Source organism: Fusarium proliferatum (genome assembly GCF_900067095.1).
Source record: "Fusarium proliferatum ET1 genome assembly, contig: FPRO_scaffold004, whole genome shotgun sequence".
In the NCBI taxonomy this organism is placed as follows: Eukaryota; Fungi; Ascomycota; class Sordariomycetes; order Hypocreales; family Nectriaceae; genus Fusarium; species Fusarium proliferatum.
Genome location: NW_022194793.1, coordinates 1,079,054 through 1,105,929, shown reverse-complemented (window position 1 = coordinate 1,105,929; position 26,876 = coordinate 1,079,054). Strand labels below are relative to the sequence as shown.

At 50.3% G+C, this 26,876-nt stretch overlaps 7 protein-coding genes and 1 non-coding gene across 8 annotated transcripts; 3 read left to right on the top strand and 5 right to left on the bottom strand.

Annotated features, from left to right (window-relative positions):
• Window positions 1–3,708: 3,708 nt before the first annotated feature.
• Window positions 3,709–6,322, top strand: FPRO_04544 (uncharacterized protein; the record flags this gene model as incomplete). The annotated part of the gene is made up of 3 exons (XM_031230066.1): window positions 3,709–3,711; window positions 3,769–3,984; window positions 4,043–6,322. 3 exons carry the CDS (start codon window positions 3,709–3,711, stop codon window positions 6,320–6,322), a joined length of 2,499 nt encoding a protein of 832 aa, XP_031080240.1.
• Window positions 6,323–7,254: 932 nt separating this feature from the next.
• Window positions 7,255–7,370, top strand: rrna47. Its single transcript, XR_004093510.1, has one exon. It is a non-coding gene; the product is annotated as a ribosomal RNA (ribosomal RNA).
• Window positions 7,371–7,674: 304 nt separating this feature from the next.
• FPRO_04543 (uncharacterized protein) lies at window positions 7,675–8,622 on the bottom strand (the record flags this gene model as incomplete). Its single annotated transcript, XM_031230065.1, has 2 exons — window positions 7,675–8,303; window positions 8,412–8,622. 2 exons carry the CDS (start codon window positions 8,620–8,622, stop codon window positions 7,675–7,677), a joined length of 840 nt encoding a protein of 279 aa, XP_031080239.1.
• Window positions 8,623–9,261: 639 nt separating this feature from the next.
• FPRO_04542 (uncharacterized protein) lies at window positions 9,262–10,496 on the top strand (the record flags this gene model as incomplete). The annotated part of the gene is made up of 2 exons (XM_031230064.1): window positions 9,262–9,783; window positions 9,837–10,496. 2 exons carry the CDS (start codon window positions 9,262–9,264, stop codon window positions 10,494–10,496), a joined length of 1,182 nt encoding a protein of 393 aa, XP_031080238.1.
• A 671-nt stretch (window positions 10,497–11,167) lies between these two features.
• On the bottom strand, window positions 11,168–12,580 carry FPRO_04541 (uncharacterized protein; the record flags this gene model as incomplete). Its single annotated transcript, XM_031230063.1, has 2 exons — window positions 11,168–12,311; window positions 12,366–12,580. The coding sequence occupies 2 exons, from the start codon at window positions 12,578–12,580 to the stop codon at window positions 11,168–11,170; spliced, it is 1,359 nt and encodes a 452-aa protein (XP_031080237.1).
• A 2,166-nt stretch (window positions 12,581–14,746) lies between these two features.
• On the bottom strand, window positions 14,747–15,303 carry FPRO_04540 (uncharacterized protein; the record flags this gene model as incomplete). Its single annotated transcript, XM_031230062.1, has 2 exons — window positions 14,747–15,086; window positions 15,140–15,303. 2 exons carry the CDS (start codon window positions 15,301–15,303, stop codon window positions 14,747–14,749), a joined length of 504 nt encoding a protein of 167 aa, XP_031080236.1.
• A 1,705-nt stretch (window positions 15,304–17,008) lies between these two features.
• Window positions 17,009–17,693, bottom strand: FPRO_04539 (uncharacterized protein; the record flags this gene model as incomplete). Its single annotated transcript, XM_031230060.1, has 2 exons — window positions 17,009–17,554; window positions 17,637–17,693. 2 exons carry the CDS (start codon window positions 17,691–17,693, stop codon window positions 17,009–17,011), a joined length of 603 nt encoding a protein of 200 aa, XP_031080235.1.
• Window positions 17,694–20,870: 3,177 nt separating this feature from the next.
• FPRO_04538 (putative PYC2 Pyruvate carboxylase 2) lies at window positions 20,871–25,061 on the bottom strand (the record flags this gene model as incomplete). Its single annotated transcript, XM_031230059.1, has 10 exons — window positions 20,871–22,279; window positions 22,332–24,075; window positions 24,132–24,193; window positions 24,250–24,369; window positions 24,428–24,459; window positions 24,521–24,558; window positions 24,626–24,637; window positions 24,716–24,723; window positions 24,782–24,802; window positions 24,914–25,061. 10 exons carry the CDS (start codon window positions 25,059–25,061, stop codon window positions 20,871–20,873), a joined length of 3,594 nt encoding a protein of 1,197 aa, XP_031080234.1.
• Between the last annotated feature and the right edge of the window lie 1,815 nt (window positions 25,062–26,876).

Below are 26,876 nucleotides of genomic sequence, written 5' to 3'. Positions count from 1 at the left end.
CCAATATCTCTATTATGGTAGTGCTGTGAATCAACTTCGCGTCACATTGCATCTCAGCCCAGGCACAGACAGATACGTTTTGCATATTCTGGGTACCATTTGTTCATCAATTCATCGACAATCACCGTGGCGACACTTCCATTGCAGAAAATCATGCTCGGAGCTTCACCTTCAGCCAACCACGCCTCAAAGCCACTCACCCTCGGCTTGCTGAGCCGTTTGGCATCTCCCCAATTCCTCACAAGGACATGGCATCTTTTGCACTGATATTCCCGATTCAGCTGATGGTTTGGGGCTCCTTGATTGACAGGGCTAAGAACAGAGTTGAGAGAACTACAGCAGAACTATACCACTTCCAGCGTGATCGAGAGTGCCCAAATGCTGAATCCTAGCATATTGTACATGCACTCCATCACCCCACCTCTTAGTCTCGCATTTTGGCGAAGCTCGAACTTCTTGACAAGGAATGGAGGAGTTTATCTGTCAATTGTCACCGCTTCCTCCGAGGAACAGTTGTGACAGATTGCGATTCGTACATGAGGCGGATTCATTTGTTCATGTGAGCGAGTTTGGGCCCGACCTTTGAGTCACACGATGAGCCAGAGAGATGAAATCTTTGACCGCAAGTATGAGCAATGCTCGTATAACCATTCAATGAGACGAAATTCCAGTCTGGAGCCAGCATAACATAGTCGAGTTGTGGATGAGGCGAAAATTGGCCGATCAAGAGCCAACCAAATCATGCCGCCATGATCCGCCTGACTTCTACCGTATTGAAATCAAAGCGGATGGGAATGCTGTATTGGAGCAAACAAACTGAAAGAAAAACGGTCCGTCCCACTAGCCTGCCCGTTCGAGTCTTTTCACTTGATTCGTGGAAAAGACCATCAATGAGCACTATGGTTGGTTATTGAGTGACATATGGCCAAGACTAGCGTCTATTCTCATTCAAAGCTCACAGTGAACGCACTGCCTGAAGAGGAAATCGAGGTGGTGGGCCAAGTAAGAATCTGACAGGGACTCTCTGTACAGGGATTCCTGTAGCCTCTGATAGAGGGCCTCAGAGCAGTTCCGCTTAGAGTTGGAGTTGGAGTTGGTGGGGGCTAGAACCTTGACGATCCATGGACCCTTTGAGGGCCTCCAAGACCGACAGGAGCGCACCGCTGAGCACCAGCCGTGGCAGTAATGGGAAGAAACCATTGTGAGGTGAACATACGATCTGTCTGCTGGCTTGGGGCGTGTCGGTGCCTCTCCCGAGACTTGGACCAAGCTCGGAAGAATAGCTACCCGAAAAGAATCGGGTGAAGGATCGCAACGGCAACCAATTACAGGACTATCATTCGGGGATGGAAATTGTTAGCAGGGGACAGTCCACAGGAATGGTGGCCGAGGCTGGGTTTTGGGGCTGAAGTTCCAACTCTCCGTCTCAATCGCTATGTTGAACGAGCTTGAACTCAGGCTGGACTGGAGAATACCTCGAGCTAATGCGATATGCGTGAGTCAAAAACATAGAGTTTCAGATGTAACGGTTTCCGGCCCCATAACCACAGAACCGGTGTGGTAAAGATTTGGGCGCCCTGGAAGCATCCATCCTCCCGGATCGAGTACAAGACTCTCGACCGTTGAAAAGTTTGTTCCTGGATGGAATGAGGCGCGAGAAAAGAGTAAACTCTCCAAGCTCGGAAACATATTCGCTGGTACCATTGCAAGGGCTCACAAGCTTGCACGTTCACACACATTCACATCCGCATTCAAATCTGCTCTGCAACCCAAGTCACATGGCTACCTTCATGTCCAGGAACGCAAGAGTGTTACGTTTGACAACAGTATGCAGGGGAATAATACGTTGAACAAGAGATCAAAAGATACTCGGTATGTCCACGTCGTTGATGACAGCAATGCCAACAACTCATACCTTAACATATGGCAATTTCGACGATGAGAGGCATACGCGCATGAGGCGAGGAACCCATACAGTGCACCACAGGAGAATAAAGAATACTGATCCATGCTGGTCGTTTATTTCTCGTTTCGCAGGATTTCGCGTGCAGCTGATGGGGCTCGTCTCCCGCTCCTATGCCGAAGCTGCCTGGTCCGTGATGACCCTGGCACTATAGTGTACATGAAAGTACAGTACGAAGAAGAGACTCAGCAGAGTACGGATACGTAGAGAGATTGAAAGGCATACGAAATATGGTAAGATCAATTTGCAATTGAGAAATGTGATGGCACATGAAAACAGACTGATCATGTTTGTGCTGAGGGTTGCCATGGGCATCCATCATCATCACTATCACCATCACCATCTATTGAATTGGGTTTGGCCTGTTCTACTGATGGATGAGATTACAATCCGTATCGGCAACGATGTAAAAATCAGGTGTTGCGGGGTGATACGGTGCGTTGACTCGTTGCCCAACCTCACTTTACCTCTGTCACTCGACTCATCCTGAACTAAGGTGAGAAACTCAAGCTCCCGGCGCTTAAACGCTCGTTAGGGCCGCTAAAATTGTCCAAAGGTGTGGCACTAACGGATCTCCAGCTGTGGATAACAAGATTGGGTGTGCTCAACCAAGTTAAGCCTAACGCCTCAAGAGCCAGGGCCGTAACGTGCGCCAGCTCAAGCCAATCGACGAGCACAGACAGCTCGAGGCATGGCGCCCCACGCTCTTCTGCTTAACTAGGACCAGGATGCTTCTCTTCTTCCATCGTCATTAAGCGTCCCGGCAGAGACACTGTTTCTCTTTCGAATATCTAGCCCCCCCCCCCGGCCCCCGGCCCCCAGTCACCCTCTGATTCGTGATCGGAGCACAGAAACGTGACTGGACGTGCATTTTTGCACGGGAGACGCAGCCACTCTGCCCGGACTCAAGGCCCAATTGATACCACCAGCTTGACGCCGTGCACGTTCTAATGCTCGACTGGCTTTGTCTGGTACTCTATCTAAATCAAGTTGTCAATCTATATGTCTCAAAGGAGGTCGGCTTGTCACTTTGGCTCAAGTATCTTCTATCATGGCCTTCGGATCTCACACAAGGGCAATGCCCTTGATCAATGTTTGATCTACATGTTGGTTGATAGGACGGATCTCAATCTGGCTGTTGGTGATAACATGCTGCTGGCTTTCCCTTTTCTGCGTCCCGTGCCGGTGTGATGAAGCCGCAGCACCCTGTTCTTCATCCTAGGATCTTTGCTCCCACCCTCCTCTTCTCCTCCCGTCTCTTTCTCATCCCCCGAACAAGCCAGGGTACAAGGGTCTAGGGTTGAGGGACTGACTGGGCTACAGTACCCCAAGGGCCTAGAGACATGGCCACGCATTCTGCATTTAGCACCTCGCCCAAGTCTATTCTTGTCTCCATCCACTCCGTGACCGCTCATATTCATGCCTCTGCTGGTTCCCTCAGTCTCCAGTGTCGAGCTATAGTGCATACATAACGTCCCGTAACCGCCCGCTCACTCCCCTGGTCCCCTTCTCCCAAGTTTTGCGACCTGTGTATTATCTCCTCGACACCACGAGATTTATGTTTCCTTTACCTGTTTCTCTTTGTTTCAAGGCGTCTCTTCGATCGTGCTTAGGCACTGAGTTCTAAAGAAGCAACCGCCGGCGACGGCCATATCAAGCAATAGCAAGCTGATACAGACAACCTCACCAACAGTATTTGGTGCCTGGTAGCATCAACTACCTGATATCTGCTGACATAACTCAAAATGGTAAGCATGAGTACTCGGTCAGCGAGCGTTATAGATATCACTAACACTGACCCATAGGAGCACACATCTTTCCGAGGCGGAGACCGCCTAACATACTCACAAATGCGACAGCAACCCCTACCTAGGGACACCTTCTTCAGCCTCAAGAATGATTCTCAACTACTAGATCGACCAATTTCAGTGGCCACCGAGTTTGTGGACACGGACTGGGAAGAGGAAGATGAAATCATTAGCGATGAGGAGGACAACTCGCCTCGTATAAGTCTGCAGTCGGTATGTGTCCCATAGAGAAAGTCGATCGACCTCGACAAGAACTAACAGACATATCTAGGCTGGACAACCTAGTTTCACAACAGTTTCTTCCTACGATGAGGTTCCGACGCCAAGATCGAGTAGAAGCCAAGAAGTTCCACTTGATTATTCCCCAAAGCAGGTCGAAGGCCCTCGAGGGCCTCACCTTTTTCGGAACTCGACGGACCAATACTCTGCCACCGAAGAGGACATCATTTTGACATTATCGCCCATCACTCCCAAGGGACCTCGGAACATTGCGGACTTTCTCATGACATCCCAACCACCACCGCCCCGAGCCAGTCCTTTCCAGTACACTGATGCGGAACTGGACACGACAACTCTGGCATCATGGTCCACCGAGATGGTTGCGCAGGCTATGCTCAATGCTGGCGTTGAGCTGTCCGTGGCAGACCGATTTATGGAGAATGATATCAGCGGTGCAATTCTGATAACGCTTAAGTTTGAAGATCTCAAGGAGCTTAACATCCAATCGTTTGGCATCAGGACTAAAGTCTGGCATCAAATCCAAGCTCTCAGAGACAGCAGACCTGCATCGCCTCGCCCGGAAACACCAATTGAAGACGTTCCAAGTAAGGAAGTTGTCAGAGAAGCGCGAAGAGGGGAAGAAGGTGGTCTTAAGCGTCGCCAGAGCAGCAAGCGACGTCATCGTGCAAGGACAAATGGAGACGATATTACTCCCATGGAGTCAGTGTCTATTATCGGTATTGAACAAGTTATCCCAAAACCTCATCACTGTTCCAAGGGGGAGAACTGTTCCAAGTTCAGAAAGCAACAGCAGCTTATCAGGGCATTCAAGAAAGAATATCCACATGTGGATATCAACGCCACCGGCACCGTCATGGTTGGAGATGCTGGCAACCCAGAGACGGCCAAAGCATTGGACCCTAACAAGGTCCGTCCCGTATCGGACGCTGTACCTTCTGTTGTCGCCTCCTCGGATGTCATGGGTCCTGGCATGCCTCCTCTTCAGTACCTTTACGAGGCATCTCTCCGTGGCGTTCAGTCAAGAGATCCTCAAGATAATGTCAGGCAATTCCTTAGCTTCCAGCACCAACAGCAGGGAGACTGCAGCGCCGAGGTGCCTCCCACACCTCCGTTTGATGGTATGCCAACGGTACAGGCCCAGCTTCCTCACCAAGGTCTGCGCCGACTCCCTAAACTGTCCATTCCTGGGAAGCCCCAGCTTCCCCCGTCCCGTCTTGGTGCTTCTTCGGTGCCTCCCCCTCAGAAGAAGCCCACGCAGTCATTTGCCCAACATCAACAGCAATTGCAACAGCAACAGCAACAGCAACAGCAGCCCGCCTTTGTCCCTTACCAGATGGAGAAGACCAGCCCTCGATCTCCTGATCTGGAGATGACACCTAGGAACAGCTTCCGCCATGGTACGCCATTCTCGGAACTTGATGTTCCCATTACAGCTGTGCCCATTGGCCCAGTAGCTCGAGATTTCTCCCAATCTGTGCCGCCTGACATGAACTACCGCACATCCCCAACTAACAATGTCTCCCCTCCTCGCTGCCAGTCTCGCACTTCAGCCCGCCGCCCATCTTTCCCTGTGATGCCTGCTCTGGAGGAGAACAAGCCTGTTCTTGTTAGCCGCCCTTCCCAGGGATCCTCCTCACCCAAGTCCCCACGAGGTTCACGATCTCAGCAGCCTCTTCAGCCACCCCCACGTGACAACTTGCCCTTTTCCCGTGGTCACCTCAATGGCTCTGAGAAGGTCCTGGCACCAACGATCACGCCTCTTGGGGCCAGGGGCAAGTCCCCCTCCGCCGACCCTGCCAATGGTATCAGCCACCAAGGTCCCATGAAGAAGCGCAAGACAAAGATGCTTCGGCATGAGTGGCAGGACGGTTACTTTACTCTGAAGGGTACCCGTCTCAATATGCACAAGGATGCCGAAGAGCTCGGCCGGACCCTTGAGTATGTGGACATTGACGATTACGCAATTGCCTGCTCAAGTGTTGCATCCTCTTCAAAGCTCACTGCTGCTTTCAAGACGATGCATCTTTCTCGTGGAAGCCACAGCCGCGAGAAGAGTGACCCTGTTGGTGCCTTTGCTTTCCAGCTCATCCCTCAGGAGAAGAACACTGCCCGCCTTCGGAAGCGTGAGAGCCACCTTCAACCTGCCGGCGCCATTCCCGCAGAAGGTGTTAATGGCACAGGCAAGACGCATCACTTTGCTGTCAAGAATCGAGATGACCGCATCGACTGGATGCGAGAGCTTATGCTCGCAAAGGCACTCAGACAAAAGGGCGAGGGGTTTGAGATCAGCGTTAATGGAAACATGATCTAAACCCTCTCATCCGCCACCTTTCTATCACTTACCAAAACTCTACTCTGCGTTGATTTCATTTCGATACCGTTGACCTGATACCCCTCACTCATGGTTATTGGGACTCAGACTCGGTTTTTTTCTCTCTTTGTACTGGTGTTTCTTGTGTCTTCTTACATGCCAGAACGTACAACCACTGTGCGATACTTGCTGCAGCTCTCTCGCGGGATGCTTACACAGCTGATGAATGTTAGCTCGAGATGAGCAATGATGTCTTTTTTTGGGTACTGGAATTTGCATACTCAGGATGTTCTCTTGATTGATAGGCCATTGCTCGAGGTGAACGAGCTGCCTTCGTTTTATACCATTTGCACACGACTCTAGAAAACTCAACACTGCACAACCCACTCCCTTAAATTTCATTTCTTTACTTCACGAAGGATGACGCAGATACCACACAGCGCTTGTTGATTTTTGACTTCATATAGGTAGCTCGGGCTAGCTTCTTAGGATAGGAAAAGAAAATGACATGATGATTTTCAATATTGTCCTCGAAGCTATGTGATGTTAATGTCTTTCTGAAAACTTATTGTTGAGTCTTGGAGGGAGTCAGTACTATACGTCTTTACTACGGTCTCTCCACTTCACGAGCTACATGGATAGGACGTGCGATGTAAGGTTGGCTGCTCAGGAGTAGAAGAATATGGCCTCCAATGTGAATTATCATTATGGGAGGGAGTGTTTGTAACGAAACTAAATATATCGCTTCGGCGCCCTTAAGCACATATATAAGTATACATATGAATTGCCCATCAGCAATAAATTGCCCCCCCTGAAGCCCTCTGATACTTACTCTCAGTGGCATCCAGTTGTGAGGTTCATGATGCATTCAAGTCGGCCCACAGAGCTCAACATCCTGATATAATATCTTCTTGCCGGCTCGATCGTCACATACGACCACAGCTCGTGTAGAATACGGGGTCCCGTCTGCTCCCCCATCGTCAAGCCACGAAGCGCCGGATTAGTAGTTGGGTCGGTGACGACGAGCGAATACCTGGTGTTGTATGTGTTTTTTGGTGTTTGTACCTTTTTGCTGACCATTATCACGAGATCCTTTACGCTATATACCAGAACTAGCGCATGGCAACGTAAGTAGCTCGGTAACCAAACCATCTCCCAGGCGTCTCATGAGCAAGATATAGGACAGAAGAGACGCATTTAGACGTCAAAAAGTACATTCCCCACCCCTGTATATGCAGAGTACAATATCTTACAGAATTCGCTTCCCTTATCCCTTTGTCTCTATCCAATGCCGTAACATCGTGTCCTAACTATACATCATGGCTAGGCGCTGCCAGGTATCATATTTCTGCTTACGCAGACTTGAAGCCAGGTCGCAGCACTCCCGACTTCTGAGCCACCTTCTCCCAGTCGATCAACTTCCACCACGACTCGGCGAAAGCTGCCTTTCCACCCTGGCCACCAGCGCCTACACCCCAATCCAACAGCCATGCGTGCTCCCAGGTGTTTAGACACATAAGAGGCTCCAGCTCGACACCGCCTGGGGGAAGATCGCTGTTTCGCTTGTTGGCGCCGAACGCCTGGTTGTGCATATAAGTGCGGGCAGAGCCATCCTTGCCCACGGCGTTCATATCGGTGGTCTGGGCACGCCAGTGAGCGCCGGGGTAGGGAGATCCGGCGAGGTAGGTAGGCAGAAGACGGTAGTCACCGGGACCAGCCTTGACGAGCCAGAGGAAGCCCGGACCGAACATGGCGGAGGCGGTGATGATGAATTCGCGGCGGAGGGTCTCGATGGAGGAGAATGAGGCTTCTAGTTCGCTGCGGAGGGCGTCGGGCATGGGGGTTCCTTCTGGTGCAATGCCTTGGAAGAAGAAGTGGTTGTTGTGCGCCATGGAAGCATAGTTGAAGATTGGGGCCTGGTTCGGCTCGCGGGCTGTCATGAGAGCGATTGTTTTTGTGTCCTTGTCCTCGAGCTCGGTGCCTGAAAATTGGTATATCAGTAAGTGTTGAATTGGGGTATAATTCAACGTAGAATTAGGAAACATTGTGTTGGTTCAGTGCTGTCCCAGAACGTCAACGCCACACATACCAACAGTCAAAGCATTCAGTTTCTCCACCATGAGCTTCATGTATTCAGTCCAAGCGATCGAGAAGCCTCCAGGGCTCATGAGGTTAGGAACACCCTCAGAATAGTCGTGCGGCAGTTGGGGAACATGATGGATAGATCGGCGGGCATTGACTGTTGAGCGCAGGCCGAGGCCAAAGGCGGATCGAGGGACCCTTAATATCGGACGAAGCATTGTGCGAAAGGAAGGTCGACGGGATCAGGGAAGCTAGTCGGCGTTGGAAGGGCCGTGAACGTCGTCGAAGGACTGTACTTTTTTTTTTTGGTGTTGATAGACGCCGCCTGAGGTTTCTTCACGGAGCTAAGTTGAGCCGAACATGAGCCAGGACGCCACAAGACCCCCCCCCCGGGGATTATGGCGGGGAAAAAGCGACAAGGCAGTGGCTGTGTTAAAGACTAGATTGAATTTCGGCCTAGCTCCAGTCTAATCTGAGAACGACCAGCTACAGGAGCCGAGTATCCATGCTCAGGCTCAGGCTTAGTCTTGGAGAAGTCTAGGCGTCGATATTCATGATCGGTCAGTCCCATCAGTCACAAGCGCCTCGTTCTCCGTTTTGACTTTCCTCCCCCTTTCATTTTTTCTCCATTCGTCATCTTCTTTTTGGTCTTTCTTTTTTCGCTATCCATCTTTATACCAAGATAATTACAAGTTTCATCTCTTAACAAGTTTTGTAAGAGTTTTGCTCTCAACAACTCTCATTCGTCTCTTTCTTCGCCCCCGTTGGACCCTTTTGGCTGTCCTGAAACATTACCACTTCTCCCTCCTCTCTACTGAGACGCTCGATATCATAATCATTCAAACGTCCACGTACACATGCAGCCTCCGTCGAACCTCGAAGATATACCAGTCGCCGTCGATGATGCTTCTTCCTTGATTCTCGCCCATTCTTCAACAGTTCTAGAGATGGCTACCTCAGCTATCGCCTCGGCCGCCTCCCTGGCTTCTTCCACAGCCGCATCCGCATCCGCAACCTTCATCGCGTCCGGAGCACCACAGTCGTACGACGAAGACGATTCCAACGGGGAGTGCTCGTTACTGGGCTCCTTCGCCCTGCTTGTGCAAGGCGCACTTGGTGCTCTGGCCCTACTATCACTGGTCTATAAGCGGTGGCGGGAACGGCCTCAACGACCTCTCAAGATATGGTTCTTCGACGTGTCAAAACAGGTTTTCGGTTCTGTGCTTGTCCACATCGCCAATATTTTCATGTCCATGTTGACGAGCGGCCGATTCTCAGTCCAGGTCGACCCTTCAGCAACATCAATGACAAGACGATCCGATGACGATAACTACGCCCCGAACCCATGCTCTTTCTATCTTCTCAACCTCGCGATAGATGCAAGTATCAGCCTATGCTGTGATTCACACCCCAGATTTGCTAACATCTCTAGACCACTCTCGGCATCCCCATACTCATCATTCTCCTAAAGATCCTCACAGGTCTCGTTCGTTTCACACCCGTCGGCCAACCCCCCGAATCTGTTCAGTCTGGCAACTACGGTACCCCTCCCAATGTATGGTGGTGGTTGAAACAATCAGTCATATACTTCTGTGGCCTTTTTGGCATGAAGATCTGCGTGCTCATCATCTTCATAATGATGCCTTGGATCTCAAAAGCTGGCGATTGGGCTCTTGGCTGGACCGAGGGCAATGAGAGGCTTCAGATCGCGTTCGTCATGATGATCTTCCCCCTCATTATGAACGCCCTCCAATACTATATCATCGACTCGTTCATCAAGCTCAAAGAGACCAGCCATGAAAGCCATAGCAATGAATCTGATGATGAAGGCCGCCGCAGGAGGTACGACGACAGTGAGGACGAGACTTCACGTGCCAGACTTGTCGATTCGGAGCACGAGACCGACAGTGAGTCCGACGACGAAGATGATAAGCCTGTCACGCGTCCCACTCATTCCACGCAACCCAAAAGCAGAGACTCTGGAGAGTATGATCCCGAGCGCGACGGTGACGATCGAACAATCATAGGAAGTAGTGCGAGTGCCCGTGGTCCTCAGGACAAGGTTCCCCAAGAGCTATATCCCAAGGAGTAGAAGAGGTGACTTGAGCTTTGGACAGGGCTGGCTGTTTTGTTTCGAGTTTTATCGGGCTTTCTAGTGGTATGGGTCTTGTGCAAACATTCTGTACTGGTTTTGAGTCGCGGCGTCTCACCAGTGGATGGAGATATATTATATTGCAAGTACTGGCCGTTCTTTATGGGCTTTCAGCGGCAATCAGGCTCACGGCGTTAATGGGAGTCTGTGGCGTTTTCAGATCGGATTACATTTCGGGATTAGAAGCGACATCAAATCAAACTTCACAAGGCCTCATCGGCGATCATTATTTTCGTTCAGCAAACTCGTCATGTAAATGAATGGTTAAGTCTTGGTTAAAACGCCAAGCCTGCATGAAGCCGAACAGAGTTTCATCACGTAGGCGAGAAGTCCTTGTGTCGTAGCCAAATGGTGCATTCAAGCCATCTCCCTATGGGCTGACGAGACAAATCCGTATCATGGGGTCCTCCAAAAATATAACATGAGTATCCAGACCCAGATTCTAAAGAAAGGTTCGACCGGAATTCTCCCCAGAAACGCCAACGCATAAAACTTAGTAAAGTAGTAACAAAATGCGGTAAACAACTCCGTATATCTATGAAATACTCAGAAAAGAACAACCATATATGTCTTTGCTTTAGTTCACCTCCAAAATGTCATAAGTCCACTATTTAAGGCTGGTATGGCTTGAAACCTGGGTATGGCTCTTGCGGAGAGTGGGACTCTGGCATGTGTTGCCGCTGCTGTGCAGGATGAGCACCATAGCTGGTGTCAGGGCCAGGAGGCGGTGTTCGATAATCGTTCATAGGCGCTGGAGACTGGCGAGGTGGCTGAGCGTAGCCGAAATCGTTTTGGGGGCCGGGTGATTGACGAACGGGCGATCCATAGCCATAATCTTCTGGTATAGCTGGAGAACGGCGAGGAGGAAGCTGTCCATAAGTACCAAATTCATCCTGATGCATTGAAGCTCGCTTGGCGAAACTGGCGGGCCGCGGCGGAGGAGTTCCTCGGTATCCGCTATAAGTTGCGGCATAGTCGTTGGGGGACGTGGCTTGACCGTAGCCTTGTTGTCCGTAGCCCTGCATCTGCCCGTAGCCTTGGGTCTGCTCGAATCCTTGATCATGGCCGTAGCCTTGGTTGCTGTATCCATTGGTGTTCAAGGCCGGGGAGCGACGTTCATGTGGCATGGGCGCGACAGCAGCGGCACTGCTGTACATGGGGTTCATGCCGGGGGCTTGATATCCGTAGCCCTGCTGGTCGATAGGTGAATATACATCGGGAGCTTGGTTGGCGCCCAGGTAGCCGCTTGAATTACTCTGTGCCTGGCTGTAGGGGGTCAGATTGTTCGGTGAAACTCCACCCATCATGTTGCTTTGCTGACTATGGGGTGGCTTCGAAGGTAGAGTGTCAAGCTCAACGGCCTCTGTGTGAACCTCGACCTTTTTGCTGCTAGCACCCTCCCAGCTGGGCATCTCAGGGAGGGCATCATCGTCTCTGCCCTTACTCGTTTCGAATTCTGCATACTGAGGTGGCTCGGATCGCATGGGCTTTGTGACGCCGTACTGAGGCGCTGACGGATTCATTGGGGGCTCACTTCGGTATCCATGATGCTGACTTTGGGGAGCATAAGGGTCATCCAAATGCTTCGTAGCACTGCGTGGAGGGTCACAGGCACCGCAGCAGTTACCACAGCATTTCAGGCACTGGCAGCAGTTACAACAACATGAGAGGCCACAGCAGCAGCAGCGAATAATACACCAAACAATACTGAAAATGATGAGACCTCCGATGATCATCACACCAATTACTGGCCACCTGATTCAAGTTAGCAAGCAAGGCCTGTTAGTAGCGAAGGATATAGTTACGTACTTGCACCACGCCACGTTCATACAGTTGTCCCAGCTGGAGAAAGCGGTCGCAAAGTCTTCTGATTTCTGTGCAACCTCATCGGTTGTTTGCGCTGCATCTGCTAGCATGTCTCGTCGTGAAAGGTCGGCTACAATTGTCCGGACAAACTTGTCTTTGACCACCTCCCAGGCACTGCCCTGGAGGCTGCGCGCCATGGCCTCGTCGATGGAGGGCATTTTACTGATGTGTCCCAGATCAAGGCGGAGCTGGTAATGAGTGGAATAAATTCGGTAAGATCGAGAATGGTATAATGAATATGGTGTTGCGTATTTTGCTCGAGGTTGATGGTACAATACTACTTGGTCGCATAGGCAAGTCGATAGTGCTTGAATTGAGTTCGGGGATGTTGATCGAGAAACGGTCAAAAAGTCAGAATACGATGTTATTGAGACAACGACGTATGATGTATATTCTCCCAGCGCGTGCCAATATTGAAGCGGGTCGTTGATCGAAATGTTGGAATGAAGGACGGTGGTTCAGCAGAACAGAACTGTGGATGAAGAAACAAGAGCGGCGCTCGCACCGTCAGTACAAGAGAATGTTTTGAAGAAACAAGGTAATCAAGAGAGTGTAGATGACCTATACGAGGTTAAAGAGAGGCTTGGAGAACGATAGCCACATCAGCATTGTCGTTCGTGTTGATGGAGAGAATAAGGTACAACCTAAGCCTAGAAGTCAAAGAGAAGGGAAGAAAGCAACGGTGGAGCTGGAGTTAGAGGCGCCCGCCAGGTGGAGAGGCCTGGCCTACGGACATGGAGACGCTGGGAGGTCCAGAATTACCGCGAGTGGCGGGGATGATCCAGGGGAAACGGGACCGCTAGTGGTTCAATTTGCCCCTGATCGATAAAACATCCCTGTCAAAAGGGTTCTGAAACTGTGAAACTCGACTGGACTGTCGCTTGGATGTCCATTCGTGGGGGGCGGACAGTTCTGTTCAGTCTGAGAGTCGATTCCGCGTTTAGAGAATATGTACGCCTATTGTATTGTATTGTATTGTACTGAATATGGACGTTGTTGTCGGAATCTGACTGTGAACCCATCCAATACGGACTTCCAACAGCTGACTCTGACAGGTAGTTGAAGGGGTGATGACGACTCCGTGGCTTGACACTTAACCCTAGCCTTTATAGGACCGACATCGGGTAATTGAACGAATATTCGCGGAGAATGCTGTAAATAGAATGGTCAACGGTATGCTTGGGAAATTGAGAGTAGCAGGATGGGTGAGCCGATGAGTTTGGCGATCTTTGTTGTATGCAACTTATGGAGTATCGCCTGGAGACATTCTACCGTAGATCAACGTGCGAGGTCAAAGAGAAATGTCTAGGTACTTTAAAAACGCAAACGAGCCTTTATTCCTTGAATCCTGTGCGGTCAAGGCCATGAAATCATCACCAGTATCAAAGACGCCTTACTATTGTTAGCCCTTCTGTCAGACAGTTAGAAGCTCAGCCCTGGTCGTGGCGCGGGCCACAGGGGCTTCTTCCATTTCCGAAATGACAGGGTCGTCTCGATTGCCGGACGATCCTGTCGCAGAGTTGAAGCGGAAAATGAAGGGTTTTTGAAATGATTTCGTCATTGAGCAGTGTCATATTTCAACGGCTGGAGGGTATCGGAATCTGTGGTAAAATGTGAGATGATCTATGGGTAGATATGGGTTCTGCAAGGTGTGCACATCGGACCAGGCTCTCGGGACTTGGCGTAGAAAATATCAAAGAGCCAAGGCTTGGGATCCTTTTGTTATGATTGCGATGTGCAGCAGCACTGCCGTTATACGCGGATGAATTCGGCATTATTGTACATGTTAACCAAAGAGATATTCAGATCGTCGCCCACTGCTACCATGAGGCGGCATGCATAACCCAACGAATGGTATACTGCAGATTTGTTTCTTCCCGCCTTTATCAAGTTTCATGCAGGTCCCGTCAACGGCTGTGGCGTTGATGTCGAATCAACTACTGAATCTATGCATACGTCAGATTCACCTAATAGTAAGCGGCTGTTGTTCATGAACTTAGTTTGTTCATCAATATCAAGCCTTTGAAGTCACGACAGATCTGTGGAAATGTTAGCAGCAACGCGTCCCAAACATAGGTATCTAACTGTTTTGATAAATAAGTGCTGAAGAGAAGACTACAATCAACTAGGGAAAAGGTAATTCTCGCAATTCCACCACCCGGGCCATGCTCGCGAGAGTAATGCCTCTTATCACAACACAGCATGTCTTGACATAAATTCATTCAATACATAGCGAGCTCCCAAACGCCTCAATCGGTGGTATCCTTTACATATCGGCCACATTATAAACCCGTTCCCATTCCAAACGCACCCACCGCCGTACTTTACTTTCCAGGAGGAGGACCCGCAGGTGGGGAGTAAGCACCTTCACGCTGGTATGTGCCCTGAGGTTGCTGAACTCCGGAATACTGGCCCTGACCGTAGTACCCGTCGTTGGTGTTGAATGTCGTACCAGTGTACTGAGGCTGCTGTTGCTGGCCGTAGGCTGGGGGTGGAGGTGGAGCCCCGTAACCACCGTTGTTCTGCTGGTAGCCCTGGTTATAACCGCCCTGGTTGCCGTAGTTGTACATCTGATGGTTGTTGTTGTTTCCCCAAGGCTTGGCCGCCATCCATCCAGTGCCGTACACAGGCTTAACGCCACGGCGTTTACGACGGCGAGAGAATCTTGGTGTGTTAGTATGATACTTCGAACGGCGAACGGAGGTACAAGTACTTACAGGCAGCAGGAGAGGAGGAGGACAAAGAAAAAGATGATGATGCCCGCTAACACCCAGCGCCCCCAGTAGGACCAGTTGTTACGAACACACGTTCGTCCATTCCAAGTCTGACCATAACGGCATCTGTAGTAGTCGCGCGCAAAAATATCTTCAGTGGGCGCCATTGTGGTTATGAAAATGCGCAATCTGTATACGATACGCGACGATGATGGAGTAGAGTTGAAAAACGTTCAGTTGGCAAACTCTGTTTTTGACGTGTTGTTTGCGGCGCTGAGTCGCTCGGCTATGACGTAGAATGTGTGTGACGGGTGTTCCCAGGGAGGTGACGTCTTTATCTGATAGGTTGTGTAAAGATCTGTTACAATACTAATGTAGGTGATTGATGATTAGACCGAGCCGTCAAAGGGTGTAAGAAAAATCAGGATAATAGGTTTTTTTTGTTGCTGTTACAAGTTCCAGACAAATGAGAGAAGGGGAGACAAGAGAGTGGGAGGAGGGCCCTTTATGCATAGTGCAACTCAAACGACGAAGCCAAGAGAAAAGAAGAATCATGATATCCACCCAAGCTTGGCCTAGAGCCTAAAGTTGCCTGCGTAACTCTAACAAAACGCGGTCACAAGCCTCTTCTTGGTCTCGAGTGTTTCCACTTTTGTCTCGTCTTGGCCAACATGGTGTGCTCTTGGCTATCAAACGAGGTTTAATGCTATTGCGCTGCGTGGTCGACAGTGGCTGTGCGTAGAGATACAGTAGCAGTTGGGAGCTTGGCGCTTACATCACGGTAACCTTCATATCTGCCGTGATTCCCGCTAGACAATCATGCCATCCATGCTATGGACGTTCAAGGGTGATATACAGGTTTGAGGAGTGAGTCAAGGCCGTCATCAATACGCAGCGTATTTTGCGTATCAACTGACAACCAGTCCCTTTGGCCAGCAAATTGTAGCAGAAAGGCCTGTACTTCACCGGCAGCTCTGGACCGAGATCATTACTTGTCCAAGACTGCTAAGCCTCAAAAGTCTTCGCGGCCAAATCCCAGTTCCTCGTTGATGTGGCGAAGCCAATGAATGACGTGTTTCCATCCTTGACCACCTTACCTACTTCATCATTTCGTTGTTAATGATTGATCTGCTACATATAAACCACATTCTAGAACGTCATGTGCGACTTGTAAAAGGACCTGCATGAACATTCTAGACGTTTATGTAAGTATTCCAAATGCCAAGCAAAAATCAACCCAAACTCTCGGACTTGGCATATCGCAAAAGCTCAGCTCATAAACCCTCCAAAGACCCGTCTTGGAGCTCCATGTTAGTTAGGCCCACGGCATTTAAGCTTATTAATAATCTATGCTGTCCTTTCTGAAATAGATAAGGATTAATTAAATCATCTATCGATAGTATATATGATCCTCGCATACATAGAGGCATTAGGCCAAGAGGCTCAAATAGAACTGATGTCATGTGTCATGTGTGGGGAGTGATCGAAGCTGCGGCATGTCTATGATAATTTGAAGGAGTCGAACTATTCGAGAACATAGAAACCGCTTTCATTCTCCCATGGTATACATACATTGTTTGGTGCCATCTTGGTCCCCAAGATGCCAAAAGAACAGCTTCCGCTTCGATTGTCCAAGCGTATCGTATTAATGCCAGCAGTCTCAACTGTCAAAACATATCAGGTTCGCCTTCAGCCTCGCTCTTCAAAAGAGGATCGATTTCGTCGCACCGACGGCATAACTTTTGTGTCCCAAACGCCGTCAAAGAAATCATCCCACAAGCACCAATCAGATATTAACCAGCGCCTGTCCTTTCGTAACGAGCCCGTGATCCGTCGTAAGGAGATGTAAGGAAATCGAAAGGGTCATTCGCTTCAGAGACCGGCTCTTGGGAAAGAGTAGCGTTGTCGTCGAAGTTCGTCAGCCGCCTTCATGTTGCGTTCCGCGGCCTGCTGAGCTTGTTGTCGCGCTGCTATCGCGTTGACCTTCTCTCGAGCTCTGAGCAGGCTGCTGTTATCCTGCTGCTTGATCTTGGAGCGAATGTCGTATAGTTGCATGAGTGTGCTTGCTCTCTCCAGGTCCTCTTCGAACTGTGCAGCAGTTCTGTCAGTGCCCGAGTCCCAGCTTCGCCTTGGAGACGACGGTTGGTGGGGTTGCCTCACATCAGATTCGCCTCGGCGAGGAGTTCCAGGGCTAGAGTTTACAGCTGAACCGGAGTGGGAGCCGGGAGAGAGAATGCGGCGGCCGAATTTGTCGAATTTCTCCGACGACCAATGCCGCTGTAAGCCTGTGGGACGTCGCTGTTGATTCGTAGTAGGACTCGAGGTAGGGGCAGTTGCAGCTGCAGTCACTTCGACTCGGGTGTAACTCGAGTTGGAGGGGTTGTTTGCGCTCACGATGGCCTCTGCGGCTCCCGGATCCTGACACGGGAGATACGTTAGTCTCGACTGTACAGATGAACATGCAGCAGAAAGGAGTTCAAGATTAAAATTGGGCACGTACGGCGGCGCCGATATTACTGAGGTCGGCAAGAACCTGGGATAGTTGAAGGCTCTCCATTGCTCGCGATGGAAGAAGTGGTTTGGGTGTTGCTAGAGGTGACTGCGATGAAGGGGATCGGTTATTATAATGCTTCCTATCGAAACCATAGGAAGTCAAAGGAAGAAATTCAGGTCTGTTAGGAAGAGAGTTTGGGTGGAAGTGAGGTCAGAGGAGGGTTGGAGGGAAGGTGTTTTTTGAACTGTATTACAGGTTGCGCCTGGGCCTGGTTTGGCTTGCTTTGCGGTGGGCGACTTTTGGGTTTCGGAGGGCAGGCCGCCGCAGATCCATCCACAGCGCCTGCCGTGCGTGTGCCAAGCGACAGGGGCGAGCCATAGAAATCAGTGTGGGTGGGGGAGACAAACTGATATCTACAGTACAGTCACTCCCAGGGTATACATCCTTTAGTATCATGTTTACTAACATCAGATGTAGCTGCAGATACGAGTATGTTCTTTGCCTTACTGATTCTTTGAGAGATCTACCAAGAATGAAAGGGAAGACAACTGCTCGCTCCAGTAGTTAGGTACTGATAGGTAACAGAATGAAGCTTCTCGATTATGCTGAGAAATAAGAATTAGTGAAGCAAAACACCACTACCACCACAGCACAGCCCATGATTGGTCAGGTTCACGCTTCCAAAAGTCCAGAGCTCCAGCGCTGCATTTTATCGTGCATAAGATAGCCGGTCACCCCCGGCTGCAGTGGGATCTTGTCGAGCGGTAGTGGAGGGTAGCGGGGGGCTAAATGCCCAAAATTACAGGTGTCAACAAGCCAAGTCTGGGGTTTACTCCTCCCCCACACTTTCACTAATCTCCCGGCATCGAGAGTCACGAGCTCGGAAAGCCATGTCTGACAGTGGGAAAAGCTACCTAATCAACTACCTATGTGCCTTACACAAAGAACCACTAGAACAAGTATAACTCACCGCTTCTCTCAGTTCAATTATGCAGGACAAGGCTGCCATGAACGGCGGGATCGATCGACAAAGCATATCGCCATCCATGTTCTGGTCATCGCTGTTCTCCGATGATAATGAAATGGTGGGAGGAGGTCTTTACCTTATTTACCCAGAAGTGCCAGAGGGGGTCCATGGTTGCGTTGCATTCCATCAAGCGGCGAAAGTTGTCACCCAATATTGGATCAGACTTCACCGTGCACTCCGGACAGGAGGAGGATTGCCATCATCAACAATCAGCCTCTGCTATCATCACTACGGACCGACGGAGCCTGTTTTTCAGGTTCGCCGGCCTCTGCTCACTAGAAACTCTCGTTAGACCGCCCAGTTTGTCCATCTGCCCTATCACCTCATCTCACCAGGACCCTTTCTCGTATACGTCATTGTGAATGGCATTCTCCCCAGTATTCTGTGTTGGGCTCCTGACTAAATCACAACTATCAATGATCATTCTTCAAACAGCTCCCATCCGAGTCCATCCGATTTCGGGCCACATGATCAAACTTCAGATATAACGAATTGACTCCGTATCATCCAAGGGTATCGGCCCTGTCGATACTTGCAGCTTTTGACGCATGCAACCCTCCATAGGAATGGTTGAGTGGGATTCCCCGCACTGTCAACGCGTGAGCTTCCAAGCTCGTACGGAGACTTATCTGAGCCTATGTAGGAACTGATTCATCATCAACCAATTACACTGTATGAATGATAATCATAAGAAAAGCCAGAGTCGTTATCAAGAATCGTAGAACCTTTCCGCAAGCCATATTAACATATATGGTTCATGCAGAGTTTATTGTATTAAAGATTCGTCTCAAGCATTAGTGCATGTCATCAGTGTCTAGGCTCAGCAGGTATTTACAGTCTTCAATCCGGAGTACAATCCCGAATTTCCCATTCATACGGCAAATTGGCTAGATGACCTATGCTACTATAGGGTTGGTGCAGGGTGGAGCTGACATCCAATTCATTATCACCCTCGAAGCGACCCTATTGTCGATCTGGGGATTAGGTACTGAGAACACCGAGAGTCCTCCGAACTTCATGCGTAAGGGCTTTACCACTTATACTACTTTCCATCCAGGCCATACATAGGTCAGGAATTTAAGGAAACGCTCGAAAAGTCATGCTTGAGGAGTGATGTCATTCGCCTTGACTGCGATATTGGCCCCTGGTTTTCATTTGCTTTGACAGCGGATCGCGGCACCGGTTCGCCGTTTCTTCAGACCCACCCCCGCATACCCCATAGCCTCCGAGATCCGGCCCCACACAGATCTACAAGTAAGCCCCGGTCCGGGTTCACCAAGCTGTTCTAGACTGAGGGCATGAATGAGGCGACTCAACTTCTAACACGTTCCTTAGGCTATCGTATGTCTCATGTGGCTCTTTGCAGGAGATGACCAACTGGAGGTCAAAGAAAGCAAGACTCTGCGCCTGATATTTACACCATGATGCGAATACAATATTTAATCCGCAATAGTCCTACCCTCCTACCCACCAGGGATAGGAATAGTATTTCCACTACAATCTGTAGACTATGAACAAGGATTCACCTCTCACAGGTTCTATTGTCTATAACTAACCATCTATTTAACACTTTCGTATACTATTAGATATATCACCAAATACTATACCATTATTAAGAAGGTTGACTTTACGCCATTTTATTTGAGACAAACATTATCGTCATCTGCCGTCTATCTGGCTGTGAAAACCGTGAAGACTACCGAGGTTTATTAGGCCCCCCCTTCTTTAAACTACAAGACTCGGCCCAAATTCCACAACCGACTTTCATAAGCAAGATTCTACAATATTTGATGATATCACTGAATCAAATTTCTGTGAGATCGTTCATCTTTGGGATATGAGGGCACGTCGGTTGGGACTCCTCGATGCTTACATAAACAGACTTCCTCAAGTGCCTCACGAGACCACCTCTTTACTACATCTAGGTATATTATGATATTTATGAAGGGATTATACTAAACTTTCGCAGAATTAGAAGGGATTATTCTAGAATTCCCTAAAGTACTATAAATCTATAATAAAACTTCACGAGGTTAGTGGGGCCCTATGGTACCCATATCGTCAATGAGTTGATTCATACTTGTATTCAAAGTTTCTTCAAAGAACTATTCATAGGTCATCTCAACACGCCAATCCCATAGTTTTAGGGTACTTCCTGCCTGATATCCATAAGTGTCATTAAACCCAGTCTTTTATTTCCTTGCGCAACCACCTCAAGCCTTCTCGATTCGACACACGAGATCGGAGCCATCAACAGAATCACCCTCACGAACTTGAAGGTTTGAAACCTTTCCGCTATGGGGGGCAGATATGCTCATTTCCATCTTCATGGCAGAAAGAATGGCGATAGGATCACCCTTCTTGACCTCAGAGCCCTCGTGGACACGGAGCTCAACCAGAACACCAGACATAGGCGCGCCGACCTGGCTCGAGTCATTAGCATCGGCCTTAGGTCGGCTGATGTTCTCAACAGCAGCCTTCTTGTCAACAACGGTGACTTGTCGAACCTCTCCGTTCATCTCGAAGAAGACCTCACGCTGTCCGGTATTCTCGGACAGAGGACCGACAGCAAGGAGCTTCAGAATCAGCACCTTGCCCTTCTCGAGCTCAACGTTGAACTCTTCGCCGATCTCAGGGCGAGATAGGAAGTATCGAGTAGGTAGGACGGAAAGGTCACCGTACTGCTGGACGAACTTCTTGTAGTCCTCAAAGACCTTGGGGTACATGACATAGGACGCCACATCGCATTCGGTGACTGGAGCACCATACTTCTTGCCGAGCTCACGCTTTGTCTTGACGAAGTCGACGGGGTCGAGGAAAAGACCAGGTCGCTTATCGAGCTTACGACGGCCGCGAAGAGCATCAGTTCGTAGAGGCTCAGGGAATCCGCCGTAAGGCTGTCCCATCAGACCCTCAAGGAACTCCAACACGGAGCCGGGGAAATCGAGCTGGGAGGCCTTGGCCTTCACATCCTCGGGGGACAGACCGTTGGAGACCATGAACTGGGCAAGATCACCGACAACCTTGGATGTAGGAGTGACCTTGACAATGTCACCGAGAAGCTCGTTGGCATGCTCATAGGCCTTCTTGGTCTCAAGCCACTGGGATCCAAGTCCTAGCTGAGAAGCCTGGAACATCATGTTGGTCAACTGACCACCGGGGATCTCGTGCTCGTAAACCTCGGGGTCGGGGCCAGCAAGATGGGCCTCGAAGGGAGAGTAAAGCAAACGAAGTTGCTGCCAGTAGACGTCAAGTGATCGAACAAGCTTGGGGTCCAGACCAGGGTCACACTCGCTACCCTCAAGGGAAGCAATGATGGCGTTGATACTGGGCTGCGAAGTCATGCCAGACAGGCTGTCGGTGGCAGCATCGACAGCATCGGCGCCCGCCTTGGCGCAGGCGACCATCGAAGCCACGCCAGTACCGGCAGAGTCGTGTGTATGCACGTGGATGGGAAGGTCAGGGTACTTCTTTCGGATTGATCCGATCAGAAGTGTAGCCGCATGTGGCTTGAGCACACCAGCCATATCCTTGATACCCAAGATATCGATGTCAAGGGCGACCAGCTTATCGGCAAGGTCGAGGTAGTACTCCAGATTGTATTTCTTGCCAGGGCGAAGCACTACAAGGATGGTCAGTAGGTAAACATCACAATGGGGAACAGGGTACTGTACTGTCACCCGAGTAGGAAATCGTTCCCTCGGCAACTCCGCCAGCCTTTTGAACAGCTTTGATTCCAACCTCGAGTTGGTTGATATCGTTCAGGGCATCAAAGACACGGAAGATATCGACACCGTTCTTCTTGGCCTGGTCGACGAAGTGATCGATGGCGTTATCAGGCAGTGAGGAGTAAGCAACACCATTAGCACCACGGAGAAGCATCTGGAAAGGAATGTTGGGAACAAGCTTTCGCATCTTTCGGAGTCGGTCCCAGGGGTCCTCATAGAGGAATCGCATGGCAACATCAAAGGTGGCACCACCCCAGCACTCAAGGGAGTACAGGTTGGAGAGCGCATGGCTAGTTTCCTTGGCAATACCGAGCAAGTCGACGGTACGAACACGAGTAGCCAGAAGTGACTGATGGGCGTCTCTCCAAGTCGTGTCCATGAGAAGAGTACCCTTGTACTCGCGGACAGCCTTCGCGAAAGCCTTGGGTCCCTGTTCGAGAATGATGTTTCGCCATCCCTTGGTGCAGGGCGTAGAAGTATCAATTTTCTCTCCGGCAGAGTTGATAAGCTCAGGAACCTGGATTTCACCCTTGAACTTGGGCTCGCCGATTTGACCCTTGATGCTGCTACCGTTGACGGCAACGTCACCGAGGTAGGCAAGCAGCTTCTGGGCGCGGTTCTGGCTGCCAATGAGATCAAAGAGCTGAGGGGTATCGTCGATGAAAGTGGTCCAGCAGTTTCCATCAATAAAGGTAGGGTGAGTGAGGAGGGAGGCAAGGAAAGGGATGTTAGTTCGGACACCTCGAATACGGAACTCGATCAAGGCTCGGAGAACCTTTCTACGAGCGATTTCGTAGGTAGAACCGTGACAGGTACACTTTGTAAGCATAGAGTCGTAGTGGGGAGTGATAACAGCACCGGCGAAACCGTTACCAGTATCCAGGCGGACACCGTTACCGCCAGATGATCGGTAAACCTCGATCTTTCCAGTGTCAGGCGAGAATCCCTTGGCAGGGTCCTCAGTTGTGATTCGGCACTGGATAGCAAAACCACGGGTCGAGATGCGATCCTGGGTGAGGCCAAGCTGGTTCAATGTGGCGCCAGCAGCGATCTGGATCTGGGCGGCAACGATGTCGATACCGGTGATCTCTTCAGTGATGGTGTGCTCAACTTGAATACGAGGGTTGATCTCGATAAAGTAGTAGCGGTTCTGCTGGTCAACCAGGAACTCAGCAGTGCCGGCATTGCGGTAACCGGCGGTCTTGGCCAGTCTCACAGCATCAGCGAGAATGTTGTCGCGGACCTCGGCGGGGAGATCCTTGGCGGGGGCGATCTCAACAACCTTCTGGTGTCGTCGCTGAACGGAGCAGTCACGCTCGTACAGGTGGACAATGTTGCCGTGGTTATCACCAAGAAGCTGAACCTCAATGTGCTTGGGCTTGTCAAGGAAACGCTCAACGAAGACAGTTCCGTTGCCGAAAGCAGTCTTAGCCTCGGAGGTGGCACGCTCAAAGGACTCCTTAAGACTCTCCTGCTCGCGGACTACTCGCATACCACGACCGCCACCACCGAAGGCAGCCTTGATGATGATAGGGAAACCATACTTGTCGGTGAAATCCTTGACTTCCTCGTACCTCTCAACAGCACCCGGGGTACCAGGGACGACAGGTACATTGGCAGCATTAGCAAGCTTTCGGGCAGAAACCTTGTCACCAAGAGAATCAATCACATCGGGGGAGGGGCCGACAAACTGGTCCGGGGTTAGTGCACGGACGGAGCGGGAGTGGTGGGGTACTTTAGACTCACGATGAGGCCAGCCTTCTCGACGCTGCGGGCAAACTCGGCGTTCTCGGAGAGGAAACCGTAACCTGTGGTTATTAGTTAGCGCTGTGAATCCCGGATGCCGAAAATGAAATATCCGTACCGGGGTGAATCATCTGCACGTTGTGCTCGACAGCGATTTTGATAATCTCATCACCAGCCAGGTATGCGCCAACAGGGGTATACTGTCCACGCTTGCCAATGACGTAGGCTTCATCGGCCTCTGAAGAAGTGGTCAGCAAAGGAATCATGACACAAATGGGCATGGATGAATCGCGTACTCTGTCGGTGCATGCTCAACCGATCCTCATAACTGTCCGAGTTAGTTTATAAATTCTTGTGTCGCTAGGATCGCGGTTTCAAGTGAGGGGTACCTGAAGACTGCAACAGTGTGCAGCGAAAGCTCGTGAGCCTGGTGATTGTCAGTGCCATAGTTCAGGTCGTGCATGAGCCGTTCCAAACCGAGGATCGAGACTTACAGTTCTGAAAATCTACAACCAGAAATCCGTGTCAGCTTGGCAGTGTCTAAAATGTACGGTCGGGTGGAAGGAATGGACAGGCAGTCATACACGAATGGCTGGCTCACATGTTAGCGATTGCGGGTCTAGGATAGGGAATGGGCTGTTTTGACTTACGAATTTCACCACGGTTGGCAACTGTAGGAGAAAAAGAATGGAGTCAGCGCGAGTCCTCAAGATGCGCAATGGGGGCGATATCGTTCCCGAGATAAGCCATTGGTGGCTGTCGAGAAGGCGCCGGCTACTCACCAAGAATCTTCTTCACATGCATGATGCTAGAGTTGGCACGGATGTGGTGGACCGTGTTGGCCTCCTTAGGCTCATCGACATCTTCCTCCTCGAAGACATCATTGAATGTGAGTGGTTGCTGGGGAGCAACGGGAGCAATACCAGCCATCTTGGGTGATCTTGTGTCAGGGACTTCAGGGAGATGAAGAGGTTGAGATGAGCGAAGGCGAGGAGCTCTGGCAAAGTGGGAGCTTTATCGAGAGCTTGATGGCGGGGTCTCTTTGACTTTTGGTGGTGGGGTAATGAGCACGCTTGTCGGTATGAAGATACCACGACAGCTCTTCCAGCTCACGAATGGCTGCGATATCACCCTAGAGCACAAAGAATCGGAGGCAGGGGGTATACTCGGTAGCGATAGAGAAAGGTATGAGGGTTAGAAGAGAGAGATCGAAGGGAAGGGATGTGAAGGCGGGCGAGGGGATTTTGTAGAGCAGTGTAAACCCCCAAGCGTGTGTCGTCGGTGACACACCCGGCCTCCGGGGGGAAGAGCTATCCAGGACGGGAGGGCGTGTGATTGAAGATGCGCGGAAGGCGAGGGGGTGTGTTAGTAGCTTGGAGAAAGCCCGAAGTTCTGAAGGGACCGACCGACCAACCCAGGTAAGGTGTGAGAAGGCATACCATCCCAAGAAACCCTACGGCGCGGGCGGAGTCTTCTCCCACTCGATCTCCATCAAAACTTTCCAAACAACTGCTAGGACAGGACATGCCACTAAAAACACGATCAAACTATGACTCTAACGGATCTGTTTCGGCCTTGGAGACGTATCTCCAGGAGGTTACGAGCGTAAATAGAAGCGCGGTATTATTCTAGGTACACAGAACAGAAAACTCTTGAGGCGGTTCCCTGCTAACGGCTGAGGAGTGGAACTTAAGCTCGGCCACGCTGAGTACTAACCTACTGGACCGCGGTACCTCGCCAACCTAAATTCTCTTATTACCTACCCATGGGCCATGCGTCTATGGCGTACAAGTGAAGTGCGGTCACTTTCCCGCTGAATATGATTCCCGTTTTGTGTTGTGTTGTGTTGTAGTGCATTCATCTAGCTCTCACGGATCTATGGAGATTTGGGAGACGCTTTTAATAACCGGCCCGGTCATGATGATACCACCAGCTGCAATATGCAATGGGGCTTACCACCAGTTGCAGAAATGGAAGAAGCAATGAGGGCAGAAGGCGGCTATATAAGCAAGAGCGGCAACGGCACCAGTATGGCGGGATGGATGTGCCTCGAAACGCTGGGTACAAGCATGAGATGAGCGTGGTGGTACGGCATGGCTTCAACAATAGATTTCATCGCGCCTCACCCGGGAACAGTCAAAATGGGAACAGGTCACACAAGCATGGGGGAGTATGGGGGTGTGCGATCAGCCAAGCACAAGTATTCATTCTTGCGTGGGTTATGATAGCGAAACAACATCTATTTGCGGTCTCTCCCTGAGGTAGCCATGGAGATACCTACTAACTCAACTCAGAGGACCACCTATCAGATGGCCAAGGGTCATCCGGCTGGTAAAGTGCCGGTGCTTCGAAACGCGATGGTTGACAATGCACGAACCGATATAATGGGTTATGACAACGACCTGTTTTCTCGGTCCTGTTTGCAACGAGCAGCGAGAGGTAAAAGAAAAAAAAAACCCCGTGAGTTGACGCAACTCATTCCGCCGACACATCTTTGTTCAACCAAAGCCATTGGCCAATCAACGCTCTCTGATAGTGACTGGTCTCCCCTCCATGACTTGAGGGTATTATTTGGCTCGAGTTCGGGGCTTTATTTACTATCAGGTCTAGTTATCTGCCTATATCTCGATATTCATCTCTCGAGCTTTCACATAATCTCAACATCCGCCGATCATCGATCTCTGCCCTCGCGCACCTTGCCAGACTCAACCTCTCGGCAAAAGAAAAGTCTTGTCCTCAACAATC